The 21,611-nt window shown below is 37.0% G+C and overlaps 1 protein-coding gene across 2 annotated transcripts in view; it reads left to right on the top strand.

Moving 5' to 3' along the window:
* Positions 1-21,611, top strand: part of trc (Serine/threonine-protein kinase tricornered) — a 122,875-nt gene that overhangs the window by 12,441 nt on the left and 88,823 nt on the right. The window contains exon 1 of one of the 2 annotated variants that reach the window (XM_012364594.2): positions 13,730-16,013. The exons of the other annotated variant lie outside the window; for it this stretch is intronic. Coding sequence (XP_012220017.1) covers positions 15,671-16,013 — 343 coding nt within the window. The 5' untranslated portion in view covers positions 13,730-15,670. Of the gene's footprint in view, positions 1-13,729; positions 16,014-21,611 lie in introns of those variants that run through there. 2 annotated transcript variants of the gene reach the window in all.

Consider the following 21,611-nt stretch of genomic DNA (forward strand, 5'->3'; position numbering starts at 1 on the left):
AAGAGTTGTCGACTATCCGGAAGTTTAATATTATATCTCTTGTGCGACGATAAATATTAAATTTACCGCGACCGCTAAAAATGATTGAAGATAATATGAGGGACAGAGAAAAAATAATACAGCGAGAAAGATTTTTCAAAAAGATACTAATTTTATATTATGCAATTTTTTAAAAAGCGGAATACTTCTCTTTGTACAATTATATAGCTTTCTACTCGTTATACATTTTAGCATACGCTAATAAAAATATTTTCCATATTAAAATTTTTTTTATTAAAACTTTGATAATAATAGTTAATTAAATTTAATGAAGCTATTTAGTTTTATAAAGTTTAATACTGATAAAATGTGAAATATATAAAATAATGAAATATATAATAGATCGAGAATATTTTATAAATAACATTTTAATGCTTTCATACCGACTTATGTGTATCAGATTTGCACAGCTTTACCTGTCGATTGCTACCGTTGATACCGATAATACAGGTATCTTGGACGCGTATGTAAAGTCTGAATCGGCCGACGAGATTGCAAAAAATTGGATTTAAAAATTGGCATGCAAAATTAAAAATTTTTATGTGATGTGTTACGAATCGCTATTATTTTCAGAATAACTTAAAATTTTCCAACTTTAATTTAATTTTAAATTCCATTTCACGATTAGCAGCATGTCTTAAGAATTGATATTTCTAATAATAGCAACATATTTATGTACATTTATTTTATTTAAGAAATGTATATTTATATTATTCAGAATAACAAAAAATTGATAATATAACTTGTAAGCATTTTTAAATTTAGAATTCCATTTTTCAAATCTTTTGCTGAATTTTATTCGACATAAATCCAAAAAGTAAATGAGTTAATTTAGTTTTTGTTCAAAATAAAAAAAAGTATTGTTGAAAATATCAAGTATACTTGCTTGATCTGTTTCGCGACGCGTTTCTGGAAAACAGTAGTAAGGTCTATGTGCTGTCTCACTATTGTTGTTTTCGTCATTGTTGCTCGTCGTGATACATCGTGTTCACGTTATCAGAGTGGAAATCCTGCTTTAGAGTGTATTCACGTGATCGCTCTGCTGATTTTCGCTGATTTTCGGTCGACCCAGATGGCGCCGAAACGCTATCGAAAATTACGCATCCCGATGAGTCTCGCTCTGACTAATTCTTAATCCTCGTTCCGTTAATGCCGTTCTCGCTACGCAGGTGTATTAAATTTCCTGCGTTAATCGCTCATGCTTATATAACGAGTCATTCCTGACAACGGTATTCGCTCTTACTGCTTACCTACGTTCGAAAAATCACTTGTACTCATAGGACTAACGAGCGACAAGATGAGTATCTCATTTTGCATACATTTTGTGTAATCCTTTGTGTGGACGTTAGCATTATATAACATTATATCATCAGGCGCGATAATTCGAGAAAAATGTTAATTCGGTGTAGCGTGAGATTAAGTATCGTTGTTGACCTGTTCGTTAAAAACAGCATGTACAATGAAGTTTTTTAAATGACTAAAATAACTTCAATTTTCGTGCCAATAAAATTTGGTGCATACCAGTTGTTTTGTAATTAATATTTTTTGCAATTTATTATTATTAATCATATTAATGTAATAGTTTTATAAATTTATTTTACACTTTGGTCATATCTTATAAATATTTTAATTTTTTGAATAATTAAAAAATAATATTTATATTATAATAGCATCATAAAAATTATACACATCCATTAAATTATGTAAAAATAATTAGAAATAATATTTAATAAGCGCTTTTAAAAATGAAGCTCAATTGTAGCGAAGGTATAAATTGTAGTGAAAAAGAGACCATAATTTACTGAGAAAAAGTGCATAATTTATGCGGTTAAGGATACATTTATGTGAAAGTTGTACCTTGCTATAGGAAAAGCATAATTTATGAGAAGAAAAAATTTTTATATTATTCAACGCAAGTCTTTGATCAATAATGTGAAAAATTATTAGAAGAAAGTAAAGGAAAAATACGACATAAATTCTGTCGGAAAATCGTCACTTTCGTGTTATTCAGAATTGCGTTTTGCCTCTTAAACGCGATAATAAGATTTACGTTATCGCAAATAGCTGAGGGCAAATCAGCCGTTTTTCGTTAGGTGCTATTTCCGCGGTATTTTCACCTAGTATGTGATATGTAGAGGCACTGCAGTATTTTAGTTGGGTCACGCCACCCCTTGAACCAATGCCAAATGTACCCCTTCCTCTCTTGTATGCCAAGTTTTTTCGCGTCGTAGCCACACGGGAGGGCTTATGGAATTCTGCCTGCGGTCCTATCGTAAGTGTTCTGGGTCAAGTGTGCATTCTAACGACGGGTCGGACGCGCTCATGTGGAGTTTCTATAAATTTTGCAATGTGTGCACAGTAATGACACATATAATGGGTGCGCACTTTCTTCAGTGCTCATTAGCTTAACGTGTTTCTTTTATTTGAGCTTTGTAAGTGTCTTCGATAGTTGATAATGCTGTAGAAGTTGCTTTTTCGCCGCTTATGTTCGCGTTAACTGCAACAATTGAAAACTGACGTGGCAGTCTTAATCTACTTTTCTCAGAACCTAGGATAATTAGTCTTGAAGTTGATGAAATTGAATCTAGATCACTTTTCTCAATTGTTATTATATTTACAATTTTATGTTATAATTGTTTTTTTATTGTTCGTGAGACAAACTTTTTATTTTATACAACTCTTCTTACGAATTTGCGATGAAAAATGAAGTAGATACAGAAATGAATGAATTAATTAATTAATGAACATGATTTTGGATGTTATTGATTGTATATATGACACGTTGTTATTTAGCGTTACAAGTAGCGGTAGGCTCCGTTTAATCATCTCATCTTAGATTCCGGAAACACGATTCATGGTAATCGGTCTCTTCCCCATCGTCCCTACTGCCGTCATTATAGTGACAGGCTTAGCTATATTTCGCTCGATAATAGTCGCTTATGACATGCGTATGCTCATTAATAATCTCTTTGTCTTGTTTTGAACTTCCTTGTGCGATTATACGAAGGAAATCCGACGAATAAAATTAATTCATTCTGTATCCGTCAGAATGCAAGTAAAAAAATTAAAAACACATAATTGATATTATATCTATAAATTTTATACACTAGAATAAGAGAGAATTTATTCAATGATTTTGGAAACCAAAATTTGCAAATAGAAATGTATAATTAAAAAAGATAATTTGTCTTGCCGAAGAAAAATAGATTTTCTTTTGAATTAATTGCATTAAAAGCATAGTTCTTAGTAAGAGATAAAACAGTAGAATATCGAACTTCGTAATCCTTCTTAATTCAATCTCTTAATCTGGATATTCCGTAAAATCCGCAAATATTAGTGAAAGCACTTGGATTATTCTTCCGAGTCAATAGGTTATTTAAATCCTGCATTTGCGGATTGGGAAATTAAATGTTTGTGTTTGTGCAATTTCACGGCGTAAACGATAGGATATTCAAGTATTACGAAGTTTCTCTAATTTCATATGCATATGCAACAATAATCCATAGATAAAATGTGGAAATATTATTTTATGCAATTAATACTAAAGTCATTAACAAATAAACGAGCACTAAAAAGAAATCGTTATTTCTTACCATCAATACTTACCGTTGTCTATATTATGCATATATTATACTTAATTATATAATAATTACACGTTTCATAACATATAAATTATTGTAAAATAAATATTGCTGCTGGGATTAATTCTAATATTTAATTACCATGAAATTAGGGAGCATGTTTTGGATCAGCAATTTAGGATTTAAACGATCTGCATGCAGACCGTGTACAACATGGATTAGAAGAGAAACTACTTCCGGATAATTACGACGGTAGATTGTCAGGTCTCAATTTCTTCTCTCCGCAAATTTTCACACGTTACTTTCCTTCTTGTGGTATTTGTTCATCCTCCCTCGCTCATCTGACGAAATCGAGGTCAATTTCTTGAATGAAAGAAACATTCTCTTGAATTTACTTTTCTTTAATACCAAATTGTTATTAGATAGCTCGAAACTTTGAAAATTTATTATCAGTTATCGTTTTTCTATTTGGAAAAATGGTACACTCGTTTAACTTCTGCCAGTTTCTCTAATTAAATAATTAAAAGAGAGAAGTATATATTAGAGCATATATTCGCGGGATATATATTTGTTCTATTCAGGCGATATCGGTTTTATGCATCGATGTCCGTCTCGCTTGTCGAGGTCGGCGTCGCGAGCAGAGAGCTTAATGGCGTCGGCGCGCTCGTAAAAGAAACGAGGCGAGACGCGTGGCACGAGCTCTCCTCACGCTTCGTAACACGTCGCGGGGGCAAAACGTGCACGCGGCTCAGCCGTTTAATAAGATATTCAAGACGCCCCGCCATCGACACGATGGCGATCATTAGCGCGTTTAACACGCGCGCACGCACGCTCACGCAGTCGTGAAAAACGTGCGTGCTCGCGCACTTGAGAGATTTATCCGCGCACACGGCGGCCACTGTCCCTTAATTCATTGCATAACTTCTGGAATCATCACGGAATCGTTGCTTGGCGCCGTCTTTGCGCGTCGCGAACCGCCGCGCGCGCTGTGGCGTGTATTGAGTTTTATCGCTAATTATTCTGTTTCGTTAGGCCGTCCGCAGACTATCGTGTCAATCGGCAAGTTAGTCGGCATCAGTTTTACGAGAATTAGAATTGGTCTGATGATCAAACGCATTAAGCAAGTTAATACATCAGAATTTTGGAACCGCTAAATAAGATTTCTTTAATTTGTCATAGTAAAATTATACAATTTCAATTACTTCTTATCTTTTTTTATTTGAAATTTGATAAGACTTTTTTGCGTGTTTTTTTATGGTGTTGAACTAATTTAGAAACGCAAATGAATGATACACTTACATAAATGTCAGATATAATTTATTTTATCACCGTATTTTCTTAACTTTCTTCTCGCTAAAATATTTTTTTATTTTTCTAAATTTTAATCAAAAGTCAATGTTTCTTCTTGATTATTTGGAGCCGGATCTCAAACATAAATCCTCCACTGGACTTATACGTGCTGCGTTTTGATTCGAAGATGGTGTGTAATCTCGAAAGCAATCGAACGTAGTCCGTTATGAAGTACGAACTTCCCCTAGGCGTTTATATGAGGTGTCTCAAAAGACACCACCACTGTGGTATCTTGAACGAAGAGTTTGTTCGTTCGGTCGATTATCCTTTTCAATAAAATTTATTTGTATAAAGTCAAATGCTAAAATTATCGTTTCTTACAATCCTCCGATGAAAACATTTTATTCTTCATTTTTTGCTTACTTTTTTTCTACAAAAAATGACTTCTGCTTCGAACACCCTGCTTACTTGACCAGTGGCCGCAGATCAGGGTCTCGTATAACGAAGTTCTAGTCCTGGCGACGATAATTGCGCGGCGAGTTCAGCCGGGCGCCTTATTAAATGAAATCATTAATTAGCCGTACGGATTGTTAACCTACTTCTTGGGGCTCGCCGTCTCGAGATCGCCGTCGCTGCTTCTCAGTATGTTATTCCTGGCCCCCATCTCGATCCTCGTAATTTCTTGGCGCGTATCCACGATTCCGTTATTATTCCCCACTGTTTGCCGACCAATTTTCAAAATTACTGCCCGATACCCACTTTCAAGACGACCCGGAAATGAATCTTTGAACCGCTATCCGCTATACTTTTCCCATCAGGTTTTTATCATTGATTCTTCGGGATTGCGATTGATATGTTGCTTTGTGAAATTGTATTCTTTCCTCGAGATTATGTTTCCGTGCCCTGATTTCTATGACCTAAAAATCTTAAATTTATACCATTGCTTTTATAATTAAAAAATTGAAAAATATTGAAAAAATATTGAATAAATTTTATGTTGTATTTAAGGAAAAATAGAAAAATTATACGAGCAAACGATTTTTAACATACATAGTGTTTCAAATAAAATTTATTTTGGTATTCAAAACACAACTATAATTTTATTTCATAGAAATCGTATTTCTTGATTCGTGTTTATACCATTTTAAATGTAGATACAAAAATTAGGAAAAGATATAGATACTTTTTTTTATATTTTATAGTATTATTTTTTATTATTCAGTTTTTACTGCATTATTACAAATTAATGAATATTATTTCACACATCTAAAAATGAAATTGATTTAATGTAAATTTAAAATTTAATATTTGTCAAATGCTTTGAAATCTTATATTGAGCTCTTGAGAAGGTCGCACTTGTGAAAATGTAACATTTAATTAAATTCAATGACACATTTAAATGAAAGTGTCATATTACGCAGGATGATCGGATAATCGATTTGTCAGCTTGACGTGTGATAAGTGCCGGAGACATACTTTTTTACGAGCCATCAGAATGATGAGTTGATCTTCTGCTCTCGCGTCACTCTCTCACGCACAAACGATAATGTCATTCACATTCAAATCGCCAAGCCCGTCGCATAAAACTGCATCCGATAACCACCACTGTAAACATTTGCGTTACGCTTTTGACGAAGATACGTCGTGGTTACGTCGAAACGCAACACGGACACATTGCGTACTCTTTGGATATGCGAAGATATCGCGGTGTTATGTCTTTTTAGCGTCGCCATCGTTCTTAGAAACCGCCGGCTTATTTCATTTAGTTAGATTAATGAAGGATTGCGACGTATCGAATAAAATTATATCGCTATACTTTGATATCATTATTTCTAGTAATTGGAGATTTATGTTATTTACGTAGTTCCGTTAATAGATGACTTTGAAGATAAGCTCCGCGAAGTGTGTGCGGAATATCGCAAACCGAAGTACGTCAACATTTTAACTATTATCGTTTTTTCTGATGAACTTTAACTTATCTTGTTTACTTAAACTTGTTAGGTTTGTAAAATTACAAAACGCATTTCCTAGGAAATCAGCTGATTCTTCTTTCTTATATTAAAATATGGTTGCGCTTTATCGTCATTTTTAATAGTCACCGATTCTTCTATTTATAGCTAACGGATGAGCCTTGGAGATAAATTTGTGAAGCTTTTATGGAAACAGGTGTTTGGATTTTTCCATATATTTGAATATTTTAATTAACCTAAAAATTATTTTTTTATTTAACTCTATACTTCGGTAAATTCAAAATGTTGAACGCAATTGATTAACCGCGTCATTTATTTTCAGCATTTTTGTTTGGTCGAGTTAACGCAGAAAGAATTGTGTTTTTTTCTCATTTTTTTATAGAAAAATTAATTTCTATATTCTTGCGAAGTCTTAAAGAGTGCATTAACATTTTAATTATCAACATTTGTCCCGGGCACACCAATAATGTCGCGAATATGCGGTTTTTCCAAACATGTTTACGAACATAACCGAGGACGCGGGGTCGATTAATTAACATATTACGCAGTGCCACTACATGTATGTACGTGTAATGTGTGACACGATCGTATCTACGCGTATTATTATTATTATCGCGATCACGGGACCGCGCGTCAGACATGCGCTCGCAATGTATATACATATCTCATTAATTTTATTATAATTGAACTTTGCTCCAACCATAATGAAATTAACCATACATGAGACGTTAATTTAGCGCGCTATTTTCGTACCGTTGTTTCAAGTTAATGATAAATGCGACGTACGGCATCTCTCAAGTCACGAAAACACACACAATTTATGTAACCAACAGCTAATTTTATTTTGCATTTAAAAGCCATTAAATTCACTTTTTTTCACAAGCGCACTGTTTACTGCTCGTATAATTCGCGTAGCCAACTCAGCATTCACGCGCACACAATGTGCTTTATTAACATTGTATTCGCACGCGTAATGCGGACATATCCTTTTGTCGACCGAACAACCAGCAGCACGAGCCGCATCCTGTTCCGATTGGCGTGTTGTGCGCCGCCTCTTATCGCGTGTATGCTCAGAAAGAAATTCGTGTCTCGCGGATAAGATTTTCTCGGAAAGCGCACGAGCGCGAGAGCACGCGTCTGGGTTTTCATTCTTTATTCGTTCTGTGCCCTTTTTAATATGCACGTTTTACGAGCGCGAGTAATACGTTCCGGCAGCACCGCGAAAAAATATCGGTTTTCCATCGCAGAGACTTGTACGCGATAATAATCCTGCGGCCTGCTGCGAACACTTGGGCGGGGCTATGTATGGTGACTCGAAAAGGTAGCTTTTGTGCAGTAAGTAACCGTTTTACGATTCGTCGAATAAAAAGTTTTATGCGTTGTTAAAAGAAAGAGAAAGAGAAAAGAACACGTGTCGTGTATAACAATTTTATGATTGAAAAACAAAGTCAAATGCGTTTAAACGGAAATTTTATAACGCGGAAAATAAGCATGGAACGATATATAAGTATAACGTCTATAAGTATCGATTATCAGAAAACTGAATGTAGGATGAAGTTAAATAATTCGAATGACATGAATGGCAAAGCTCAGTACGTCGCGATGTATGCAATAAAAACTTCGAGCATTTTAAGATTTAAAAAAAATTAGAACTGATATGGCAGGTCTAATTAAAAAATTTGCAAACATTAAAATATTGTGAGCACTTAGAACTAAGTGTTGAATTATATATATTTTTATGAAATATATTCCAAAAATTTAAAGACTTAAAAGATGCACTTGAAATTATGCAGCTTGGCTGGAAAAACAGATTACTTATAGACAATTAATTATACTTAGATCAACGTTTAACATTATCTTACATTATATATTTACATTATATTAACATACAATTAGTTGAGAAAATGCAGCACCACACATCAGTGCTGTAACGATCAGATTATGCCAATGACGCGAATGAATATAAAAAGCAAAATTTGCATTCTATACTTAGTCTCGATGTACTCACTGAATGACATTCGCTGACATCCTTTGCCGACTGGTTTATGTTTGTCAAAGGGTGTGTAGCTTCAAGACACCAAGGATAATATGTTTTTAAGGTACTTGGTGTATATCTTCAAGACATCGAGGATAATATGTTTTCAATTGTTATAATTAAACCTATTCTTCTATATCTCAATTTATAATTAGAAAATCTCAATTCTATTAAAATTTATCTGAAATAAAGAATAAAATTTATTCTGCATTTTTTAAACTAAATTTTCGAAAACCATCAAATTTTATTTGTTTCCTCGACTTAAGAATTACAGCCGTTTCATTCTCTTGCTGAAAACATCACGGTTGCAAAAAGTACCGGTAAATATTTAAAATATCACTATATGGTTTTAGGTTGTCGCGCACACATCGCGGAAATGTAACCGCGCGGTTGTCTCACGCTCACGCCTTAACGCGAGATAACGCGCTGTAAACCGGGGTCATTGTCTACACGTGGTGCGCGGAAGAGTCGTTCTGATAAATCTCCGCCTTCGTTTACTCAGACACGGCAAATACCGCGCGAGAAATTTCAGGGGCGCATTGTCCCTGCGCTACAACCTCTTTACAATTCACCGGGAAACCAATAACACAATTAACACAATTGAATCAAATTTTGATAATTCAGGACGGGATTATCGTGTCTAAATGTTTGTTCATCGTGATTCAGAGAGAAAGAGAGAGAGAGAGCGAGAAAGGACTGTGTTTAATAATTTAGCATTTTTAAGCATTTGACATGTGTGAAAGATTAAATGTAAAATATTAATAATAACTTATATAATAAGTAAATTGATCAATAAAAAAGTGTGTGTGTTCTATATTTCTTACCAACAATAACATATAAATAGACACGATGCGACCGCAAATTGTCAAAGTTTGATGCGTTACGCTGTGTTAAAGTATTATTGATTCCGTCCATACATACGCGCTTACATCTGTTTTCTAGCGGCTCGGACCGGTTTACGGCGGTTCCGATGCATCGGAAATCGATCGCAAATAATTAAGCTTCGACAGCCGCTTCGGCCGATTTCTGCTTCCTAACGACTAACCCATCAGGATACCGATAATAGGCGAAGATAGGTCGGCGATGACGGCCCCGGGGCTGTTCTGATTACATTATTACCTATTTGTGTTGCTAGTAATCAATCGGTTTAGTAGGTGTGTGTGTGTATGCGTGAATACGTGCATATGTAATCGGTTTATCGTAATTAACATTTCGCGGGCGAACGAATGGAAAATTTCCGAGCTAACGGCCGTGAAATTTGTTCTAATCACTGGCAATTTGGGAAATTGTGCGTTCGTAATCAAGCTTTCAACCGGCCGGCGAATATTGGCCGCGTTGCATCAGACTATGCAAGTTGTAATGACTAGATTCTCTTTTACCCTCTTAAGTTTGATTTTTGATAATTTTTTATTTTTCAACAGTTTTTAGTTTGAGAAAATATCCGAAGAGCTTCTCTTCTCAGTTACGAACGATTTACGCTAAAATTTAGTGTAAATCTTTTAAAACATGGAAGAAATATTATTACACATATTTACTAACTACTTCATTATAATCAAATTTATCATTGATATCAATTTTAATTTATGTTAATTCTGGATAACGTATAGATTGTGATCATAATAAATTTTCCAATCGTTGTAAATACGGCATTTTTCAAGAAATCGTTGTTTCACGATTATGTATCTATTCATCTATCAGTTATTTGTGTCGAATTTTATTCAGAGAATGAATGCGCTATTAGTATTATTGATTGAATCTGCATGAGCTGCCGGAAGTTAACTGACAAGATTAACATAATAGATACTTATTCTTCGCTGATTCAACTTACAAGGTTTTATCGCAAAATAAACGTTTGTAGTTGTACATTGTGTTTGCCAAATATACTGACATAATGAACATGAATTGTTAACACAATAAAAAAATTAACATAAAGAGAAATTATATTCACTATATTTTTACATTAATGCAAAATTAAAATATTTCTTCAGATATATTCTAATAAATCAAAATCTATTTTATAAAAAAAATCGCAGTATAAAATCGAAATGTTTTTAGAAATTTGTTTTAATTTAAAGCTACAACTTTGTAGACTACATTCTAATGTAAACAATATTTTGATTATATTCCAAAATATTATATTGTGATAAAAAAGTCATATATATTTAGAATTTTAAAAAGAAAGAGAGTTTTGCACGATAATCCGAGATCTGCCAAATGATATTTTGCCGAGTCCCGCTTCTAGTTTTCGTGGTCGGAAAGACATTCGCGCATAATGGGATACTTCGCAGCCGTAAAGCGTTTCAACGGTAATGCGAAGTTCAACACGGCACTAAGTGCGTGTCCGCATCTGAAATCTCTGTAGCACGTCTTGTTTGTAGAAACAGCAAACATAAACGCGCTGCACGCGGGCGCGCGAAGTCTCGCTGTGTCGCGATCGCACGCGGACACGCTTTCTGTTTTTACGTCGCCTTTGGAACAGACTTTGTTACGCCGCTCGGCCGAATAATAATTGCCACGACTTTCCATTTCCAATTTGAACATAATGCTCACCTGTTTGCCAATAATGCAGGAAAAAGAAATTACCGAGAGAGCCCTCGAGAGCTCCCTCTCTCCTTGCTTTTTCTTATCACTTTTGTTCTCTTTATTCATCCATGGCTTCAGATTATAATTTTATCATGTTGATGCTCTGCATTTTATATTTTCTTTCTTTTAAATTCCTTGCAATCTTATTCATACGTTAAAATTATTTTGTCGCGCTCCGAAATCTCACATTTAGTTCTATTTGTTTTTAGCATAAATTAATCGACATTAAAAAAATAATTGTTATACATATTATTCAAATAATTATTTGTATTAAATATTAACTACAATAATGATTATAAATTAATTATGAATCACTATATCAGTCTTCATTATCTTTCTTCATTTATTAGTGCGTATAGATTTAATCTTATGCTTTTTAGTATTTTAAGAAGATTTTTTACTTTAGAAATTTGCAATAACGTCCATTCTGTTTTATTATCTTCTTGTCCTGTTCCGCACATTGCTCTATTCTCTGTTTTTCCTTGTATTCCGGTTAGCAACTAGCCATACACTGGCTAAGCGATCACCTATCGATCGTACATGTCGAATCGTTGTTTAGATTTATCAGCGAATCAATTGGCCGATTCTGAGAACACGAACATGGCCAACACGCGTGAACGTCACGCTTCTAGGGCGCCGATAAATTGAACCTTGTACCAATATCGAATATGCATTGTAATAAAGATCGATAATGTCAATTCGTTGAATCACATTTTGATCTCGGCAAATCAAGCCAGAACTGTTTGCATTATCGTAGTCCACTTTATCTTCGAATTTGTTATTCACGCGAAGACAAATGAATTAAGTTCAAGAAAGATTGAAAAAATCAAAATGTTAAAATTGAAAGTATTCACAGAATTAATTCCAAGATACAGTATAATTAAAAATACATTTATTATAAATCCAGGGTAAAAAAATATCATTTATCTTCGTCGCTCACTGAATTCACAAAGTCAAAATACGTGCTGCGGTTAAGGAAGCGTAGAAACTTTCGAACGAGACCGTGTGATCGTTGCTGTGTGAATATACCAGGTAGAAGTCTTAAAGTGGATGCAGGTAGCGGTGCTAAATAGGGGTTGGTAAGCACCCCGTGGAAAACGCCGGGACGACCGCTTTCAAGTTTCTCTCCGGTATGACGAAGAATACCTTGAAGTTTCGTGCAGGGCAGTGCTCTGGGTAGAGGGTCCATAAAGATGCGCATATACGTGAGTGAGAAGAGCAGTTCTCTATCAGTCACGGCACGGTGTGTCAGCATCGCTGGGCCCGTCCTTCCTCTTGTCCCTGCACGCCGTGTGTATTCGCGTACACGCGCATTGCACCGCCTACGCTATCGCGAATAATACCGCACGCGTATCAACGCAGATATTCGTCATGCATATTGTCTGTCGCATCGTCTCGCGAGTGTCCATTCTCGTGCTGGCTGTTTTTTAGGCCTTAAGAATCAACTTGTGAAATTTCTTCAAAAAAAAAAAATTGAATGAGCAAAGGTACGGAAAGAATTTGTTATTATTGATTTTTGAACCTTGTTCGGGTTAGATATTTTGAAATGTAATATATATTCCGGTTATTTCATATTGAAAGAGCCTCTATGAATCCGAAAAGAGTCGACGAACGGCAATCTGCCGACCTGACGACCTGACGAGTCCGATGGACGTGTACGGCATCGTATAGGGGGAGTATTAGGTGCGCTTGGTTGTGTGTGTATACAAATACACGTTCAACGAAAGACCGGTCTAGCCAGGAAGAGGAAAAGAGATAAAAATAGAAACTTGGCGGAGAGACAGAGTGAGAGAGAAGGAGCAGCCGGATAGAGAACAGCTTAAGCCTTTTCCACACTTCGCAGTTAAGATCACGAACAAATTCATAGAAGTAAAAATTGCGATCAAAAGATTAATTTTGGATTATTAACTAATTTTTAATTAGGAATTTATCACTTTTACGATAGCGTTAATTATGATATAAATAAAGAAGGGAATGAAAATCTAATCGAGAAATTTATATAATACCCGATATATCTTTGCACGATATATCTTTAAAGCATATTTCTATTTTAAAGACATATCGCACAATGTGCGCAAGTAAATCGTTTAATCTCACTTCTTCGAGCCTCTCTTTTACGATCGCGGCTTGTGACGTCTGCTCTGGAAGTGTAGAATTAAGCATTCTGGAATTAAATTGAAATCGTGCCTCCAACGCGCGATGCGAGCGGGCCTTTACGCAGAGCCTCGAGCGAGACGGCACGACGGAGCGCGCGGTGTGCGTCGTGGTGGCGCAGGTGGTAGTGGTGGTAAATGGTGGCCGCGCGCGGGTGTGCGTGCCGCGGTGCGGAGCACGACGCAGGAAAGTTAGTGGGGAACAGCAGTCTCTATAGGCCTCTACGGCACACGGGCAACGCGCGAACCGCGCGCGATCGGTTCACGACGGTGAGGTGGTGGTAGAGAGGCACGGCGAGGTGGCACGTTAGTAGTGCCCAGAGAAGCGGTGCTCGCTTGGCCGGTACGTAGCGCGCGCGAGTCTATCTCGGGCCTTCGAGAAGCGAGCGAGCGAGCGAGCGATTCCGGGCTCTGTCCTCGTTGCCGATCGCGTCCTCGTCGCGGCGATTCTCCCTCGCGAGCAGATTCCCAGTGGAAATACGCGGAAAACGTCGTCTTTCTTATCCTTCGCAAAGGTTGCGCAATCTGCGCTCGCGTCTTTGTCCTTCAACATGGGTTAAAGCGTGTTTTTCGCGAGTGTAATTATTTGTCAGGTATTAGTGACGTGACGTGACGTGACGTGACGTGACTGTTTCTCGAAGAGGCGTGTAAGTGAGATTCTGGCATCGACCTGGTCGTCCTTCGTTTTCTCAAGCCGGGGAAAGAGGAAGAGAGACGCAGTGGCTGAGAGAAAGAGAGAGAGAAAGAAAGAGAGAGAGAGAGAGAGGAGCGTATTGTATTCGAAGTTGTCGGTATTCTAAAGTCGTCTGCTCGCAGACTGCGCTCGTGTTCAGGGCGAATGAACTGCGCACGCCGATGATAGTTCTTCGGAGCGCGGCGATGCGCGAGTAATGAAGGAGCTACGTGATCGACCGAGCACGACCGGCAGTGATAGAGAGAGAGGAGAAAGAAAGAGCGAGAGAGAAATACGTATATTCAACCTCGACCTCCAAGTGTCGAGTGTGTGTAGTAGCGTGCGGCACAACGACGTTGTCGTCACGTCACGCGTTTAGACGGGTGATTCGACAATCCAGGACGGCAATGTCGCGATAAGGAGCAATTTGGCGACGGGACGAGGGGAGAGTTTTCTTTCTAGTATTATTTCGTAAGGCTGCAACACTGGAAACGGAGTACCTTGTAACTTACCAAATAGCAAATCTATTAACCGGCGTGCAATAATTCCCTCACGATTTGATTAACGAACTTACGAAGCTCAACCTCGCAATAGGAAGATTCCGAATGCATTCAAGTGTCATCGAGAATTTCGCAAGCATCAAAGCGTGTCGCATACTCAATGGACCGATCGTTTCGTAATCAATCTCTCTGAAAACGCTTCTACTGGAAGGAATCTTCGATATTACCCGCGCGGATTCAGGACTTACGCGCTTCCAGGATTGGAGCCCCGGCGATCGATTTCGGCGCATCCGGAGCATCGAACGCGCAACAAGTTGAGGAGAGCACGTGGTGGACATGATGTGCGCGCGGGTGAATTTGATTGAAGTATCCGTCCTTACGTAAGACTCGGTGACGCGCGCCGCGGCGATAACTTTTGGTCGTTGTCGTTCGACATCGTCACTGATAAGCAGGAGAGTCTACGAGCGAGCAGACAGAGTGGTCAGTCGACGATCGCGATCCGCGACGCGAACATATCCCGCGGAAATTCTCGCGAACAGCTCGATCACCGTCCGCTTATAATCGCATTCTGAACATCGATTTTCCGCAGCGACGAACTCGCCGGTCGAGTTTTGCGCTCCGAGAAATTTCGGACATCGGATCTTCTACATTCGAAGCATCGCAGATCTGTGATGTGCAGGCGGCGTTACTTAAAGTGCTGGTGATAATATAAAAGTGGCGGCGGATCGGCGGTGTGAGGATATCCTTGAAGAGTTCTTGTCGCGAGCAAAAAGAGAAAAGCTGCAAAAGGAGAATCCGGAAGAGTTGTCTTAATTATCAGTGCGGCGCGGCGCCAAGCGGCTTTGAATGACCTTCGTATTTTGTGGCTTCGTCTTCTACTCGTCCGACGAGAAGACGAGACAAATGCCGGTCGCTTCGGAGGGCTGGATGCCCCACCCGGGCGCCAAGATAACCAGTTCCATCACCACCGTCAAGGGTGCCACCATACAGAGCACAACGACGGCCTGGATGTCGCCCTACAGTAGGACGGCGCCGCCGGATCGTAGTGGGCCTAACAACAACAACAATAATAATAATAACAATAACGGTGTAGTTATACTGGACGGATGCAGGCCACCGGCGGCCACGACGGCCAGAAGGTTCTTCAGGTGGTTCAGCAGACTGGGACAACCGCCGATGGGAAAGTCAGGTGAGGAAACTAGAATGGAAAATCCGAAGATAATTGCGGTGACTTGAAAAGCTATTCGCAAAGATTTCTTTTTGCAATAATGATGAGAATGTCTGATTTTTAAAGATATTTAAAGCTGAATCTAAAAATAGATTGTTGGCACTTGTTGGCATAACGCTCTGTTAAACTCTTTGATCTTGAATAACTTCGCAGTGAGATCATCTAGTATTTGATTTAGTCTTCATTGTTCTAGTGATCTCTTTAGAGAACAATATATATTTATTATTTATATCGATATCTATATTAAATTTATCTTGAGTTTTTCATACGCGAGAATAAATAATTAATAAATATTTGTTCTTCTTTAAACCTTAATTCTTGAAGGGTTGAAGATTGAAAAGAATGATGCAATGCTTCATCAATGTGACTTGACGTCACGACATCAATATACAGACAACTTGATATCACGAACATACACTTTTTAATTCAAATTTTTTTCTATTTTAAACATGATTTATATATGATTTAAATATGATATCTCTCTAATTATACAATTTATGTAATTTGGATGTCTTTAATTATATAATTTAATTCAATTAAATTATCTGAAAAATCTCAAAGAGTTAAAGAACAATAGTTATCAAGTTTTTGAATCTTTCACTTTCTTTAATAAGCTTTTTATGTTCAGAGATACATTTCTGTTTTTTTTTTTTTTAAAGAATTTGTAATTTAAAAGACGCGAGAACTTGAAAAGTATTAATTTTCTCATTTATTTATCTACATATTTAGTCTTCCATTCATACATATGATATACGCGGGATAGCCGGTGTAATTAGCAACTTATATATCATACGTTATCATCAGAAATCTTGTTGAAAACTGTTAAATATGGATGTACCGTAATGGAGCGTGGTGTTATATATACACTATGATTATAAGATTCGCGACAAACCGGTAGAGCAACTCGCGATTGTTTCGAATCACATAGATCGAGCTCAAGTCTCTCTCCCTGTCTCTCTCTCCTTCATCTATGTGTTACTGTTAGTCATCGCAGGTGCATCGTATGTGTGCGCGGTAGTTGCCGTTAATAAAAAGAATGTGTTTGCGCGTGAGGCGAATACGCACTCGTAGTAGTAATGGATAATTGAGGAGAAGCGCGAGGAGAGTATATATATATATATATTTGTATATATATATATTTGTATATATATATTTGTATATATATATATATATATATGTACATTTGCGAGCGTAGTGCAGTGCGCGTTAACGGTTCTTCTCTTACATGGATTTCTGCTTTTCATAATACGTATACACACGGTCGTCATTGCTGATGTTGTTTCGTCCATATGGCGTCGAACAAAGAAACCGGCAGATCTAAAACGAGTGACAAATGAGTACTTCGGTTGAACAGGTTTCATGTAGCGCGATGTACCAGGTGTTTGAACCTTATAAATCTATACTGCGGACCTGACGGACCCCAAGAGTGTATTTCTCATTTTGATACCAGTTGTGCATGAAATGACATGAAATACTTCACGCTTTTCGCTATAAAAATTGAAATTTCCACTTTGATGTTTATTATGAAAATAATGCTGCCTCGTTTTTAATTTTTAATGAAAATCACATTTAAATTAATATTTGTATATCTTATTAGTGAATCTCTCGCGCATCTTTCGTGTCTCGCGAAGTATAAAATTAATAAAGATGAAAATACGAAACTCTAATTTCTCTAATTTTGTTTTCATACGATGAAGATATTTGGTGCATTTAACTTTTGGATCTACGTCTTTAAAAAACTTTGAGTTTATAAAATATTAATGTTCAGATTGTTATCGCATTCAGGTTTGCCATTTTATTTGTTAATTTGCTCTTAGAAATCGCGCCGAGCAACGCGACTCTCGCGAAATGTGTATCGAACGACGTATTAACAAGCATTTCGCATTTGTACAGCTCACGGGGAATAATAATTGATATCGTATATCTAACGCGCCTCACGTTATTCAGAAGTTCCGCTGGGCGGTGAAAGAAATCGCCTAATTAAATTTTATCGACAAAGCGTAAAATGAGGACTCCGCCACCGACGGAGGCATTAAAATTCGCACAAAGCCGCTGTTTCCTCGGGCGGAACTGAGTATACGTATAATACACGTGCCACATTCGAGACATTGATTTTACCGCGCGCTTCGCTGAGCACCTTCGAAAATTAGGGTCGAATCTATACCCAAATAATTATCCATATTTAGGAAACAAGAAGCGCGGTTTGTGTTTACAATTTTCTGCTGGCAAATATTCCAGTGAGATTTTTTATTTTAGTTTTAAAATGATGTTTGAAACTTTTTTCTTTTCCAAGTGATGTTTTGAGATGACGCTCAATTTATAAATGACAAAAAGATGTGCGTAATAATGATAAATTTTAAATAAAAATAAGTTTTTAAGTTGATTTTGAAAAATATCAGTTTTTCTAACTGCTGACATTTTCAATTTAATATGCTTTACTAATCTTGAAAGATCAAACTTACGATGTTCTCTAGATGTGTATTTCGTAGCTTAAATAGGTCGTGCACGTGACGAAACAAATCGTGCGAGTAGGACTCGATAAGTCGACCCACACGAGCTGAGTTGAGTGTGTTATAATCGGTCTAACGTGAATCAGGCGATTTCGAATGTCGCAACAACAACTTTGTAAACTCTGGTGTTTATCAAAAACGCAATAGGAATTTTCCTATGCGAGAATTGACACTCTCCGTTAAACGACACTCCATTAGTTAAACTTCTTAATCAGCTTATGAATTAGGAAATTAAATTAAGAAATGTTCTGTGGTCCAACCAGTTGCAAATATATTTTTCAGAGAGAAAGTCTCTTAAGAGAACAGTTGGCTTCTGGAAATATATGATAATGTATAATTTCTGCCTGCATTTTTTATGAAATTAATATTTATATCCATTTAACATTAAATCTGTATTTTAATTAATAATTGCTGATTGTGAGATAGTAATAATCAATTAATAATCACATTAATTTAAATAGGATTCCAACAGAAAATACAGTCTTAGAAAGAATCCACAAATTGCACAAGTTTAAATCTCATTAATAGGATTTCTTTATACTTTATGTAAGAGTTGATATAATATAGTTTTCATGTCTCTTATAAAAAAATAATCCTAACGCAACTTTCTTTTGCTCGATTTATTGAAATCCGGGAATTCATATTTCACATTCGTTAACAAGCCGCATATTCGCCAGATTGGCCTTCTCTCGCGATGCGACGCGGCGCAGCGCGATAACTGGGCCGGAAAGAGGATGAACCGTAAACTCGATAAATAAACATTAGACTCGACGGTAAAACCAGGCCGCGTCGCCGTCGGCAGCGGCATTCGCAATAATAATCGTCGCTCCGTCTTCTTCGCGTGAAAAGAGATTCACGTCGGCGTAACGTCGCGTCGCGGTACCGAGATGGATGGGTTGGGTGGCGGAATCTTCCTTCGGAGAGTTCGGGACGCGTGAACGGGATAATGTTCTGCTGGGTGGAATTGTAGGATCTTCACGCTAGCCGACGCCCGCGCGACGAAGATCGGTATGCGTTAAAAGTAGGCTGCGGTCGGCCGTGAGTATGAAACAATCCTCTGGTTTCAGGATCTCGATTTTAAGATAACATATATACGTACTTTGCGGTTTTCAGTAAGTTAAAGCAACAAAAGAGATGTGAAAATTTATTACAGTGATGAGAGGAGACAATAAAAATCAGACAATTTTGTTTTATAAAAACCTGAAAATTTATAATTTTATTATAACGTGTATATTGTACAAAGTATTATATATAAAAAATTACATTGAATAGATTTATATTCTGTAAACAATGTGTGCTTTTTCTAAGATTGCATTTTCTGTTAGAGTTTCTTCAAATAAAGTTTGGCGATACTTTCATTCAATTCGCACAAGATTCAAAGAATCGCTTTAGCGTTATTTTATTATATATTTCGTTATTATATTTTTATTCTCACGCGTATACATTTATTCTGGAAAACTTATCTTTGAATATCTATAGCGATTGTTAGATCGAACGGAAACGGTCGGCAATGTAATTAAGCACGTTCCATTCGCCGCTCGTTGTCACCTGTCGGCTGCCATTCTCACCTGTCTACCGACCACCGATCTAACTAACCCCTCGCTGTTGAAATGGGCTATCGAGTTGTATTTTGAAATTATTTATCGCATTTCCGTGACCCGAACTGTTTCATAATCTTCACATTGCACAAGCGCATTTTGATTGATAGTAATATTGTTGTTACATATTTAAAAATTAAATGTAACGCTCAATAGTTGAAAGCATATTCGTAGGAATCAAAGAAAATAGTTATTTATTGTAATTCTGTGATCTATACATTAAATTTTTGTTAAACTATATATTACTTATTTTGAATTCTTTGTAGAATCTTGATTTTTCAAGATTGCAATTTTCAATGTTAAATTATTCTGTCGTAGAAAAAGAATTATAATTAATTATTAATACACAAACAAAATTCCTCATCTGAACAATATAAATTATATATATATAATTTATATGTATATATACTAAACAATAATATTTGTTATTCTTAAATTCTTATTTTGATTGTGCTACGAACGAACACATAATACCACAGTGCCGCAATTCGAGGTCGATGTCGCAGTGTTGCCGAACTTTTCGTCACTCTGTCGTAACGTTTCGAAATTCTGGTAACGTGCCAACCGATGACATACACCACAGATAGTCGTTGCTTACGCGCGTATGTGTGCGCACGCGAGCTTTCACGAGAAAGCGGCCGATTTGTATGATAAATCGCGTAAGTGATCCCTGTCGGTGTTAACGCAAGCGGGCCTCGTACAGAAATACGATGCACAGGAGACTTTTTAATGACGCTGTGTTGTGCAATTCCGGGCTCATTCGACTCATAAGAGGCGATGGCGTAGGCGAGGTCACGTGCAATCGCCGCGACCTGTCTCGCGTGCGACGTGGGAGCGCAGCGGTTCGATTCTCATCGCCCGGGGAAAACCGAGACGGATTTAGCCCTGATCGATATGTCGGGTTCTTTAGCCCTTCCGAGAGACGAACCTTGCCTCAAATTAATATTGAACATATATCTTTCAATCACTCTGAATGAAAATAACATTCCAAATCTGCAGAGCCTTCGAAAAAGTGTGTCACGTATGAAACGCTCCAACTAAAGTTTGGCTTGAATTTCAGGACGAAATTATAACGAAATATCTTTAGAAATTATTTTTAACTAAATTACATTATATGCATATTGAAAGGAATGACGTCAAAGAAGAATTTGAATTTCTTCGTCGAGAATTTTATAATTACATCGAATTAAACAATACACATATATATTTACTGTTCAAAGTCGAGCTTTTAATTTTAAATGCAAAAGAACTATTAGTAGACTTCATTACTTTCGTCGAGTCGCGTAGAATTAACAAAATTAAAGCTCATTGTTCAACGAAGTTGCGTAAGATCTCGCGACGCTCATATTTCTATAACGAGTCTGTGCCATAATTTAGTAGTCGCGATAAGCGAAGCCCGCACGCTGTTTCGATGCGTAACACGCGGACGCGACGCAAGTCGATTACGCTTC

This window comes from Linepithema humile, chromosome 6 (assembly GCF_040581485.1).
Source record: "Linepithema humile isolate Giens D197 chromosome 6, Lhum_UNIL_v1.0, whole genome shotgun sequence".
NCBI classification, from domain to species: domain Eukaryota; kingdom Metazoa; phylum Arthropoda; class Insecta; order Hymenoptera; family Formicidae; genus Linepithema; species Linepithema humile.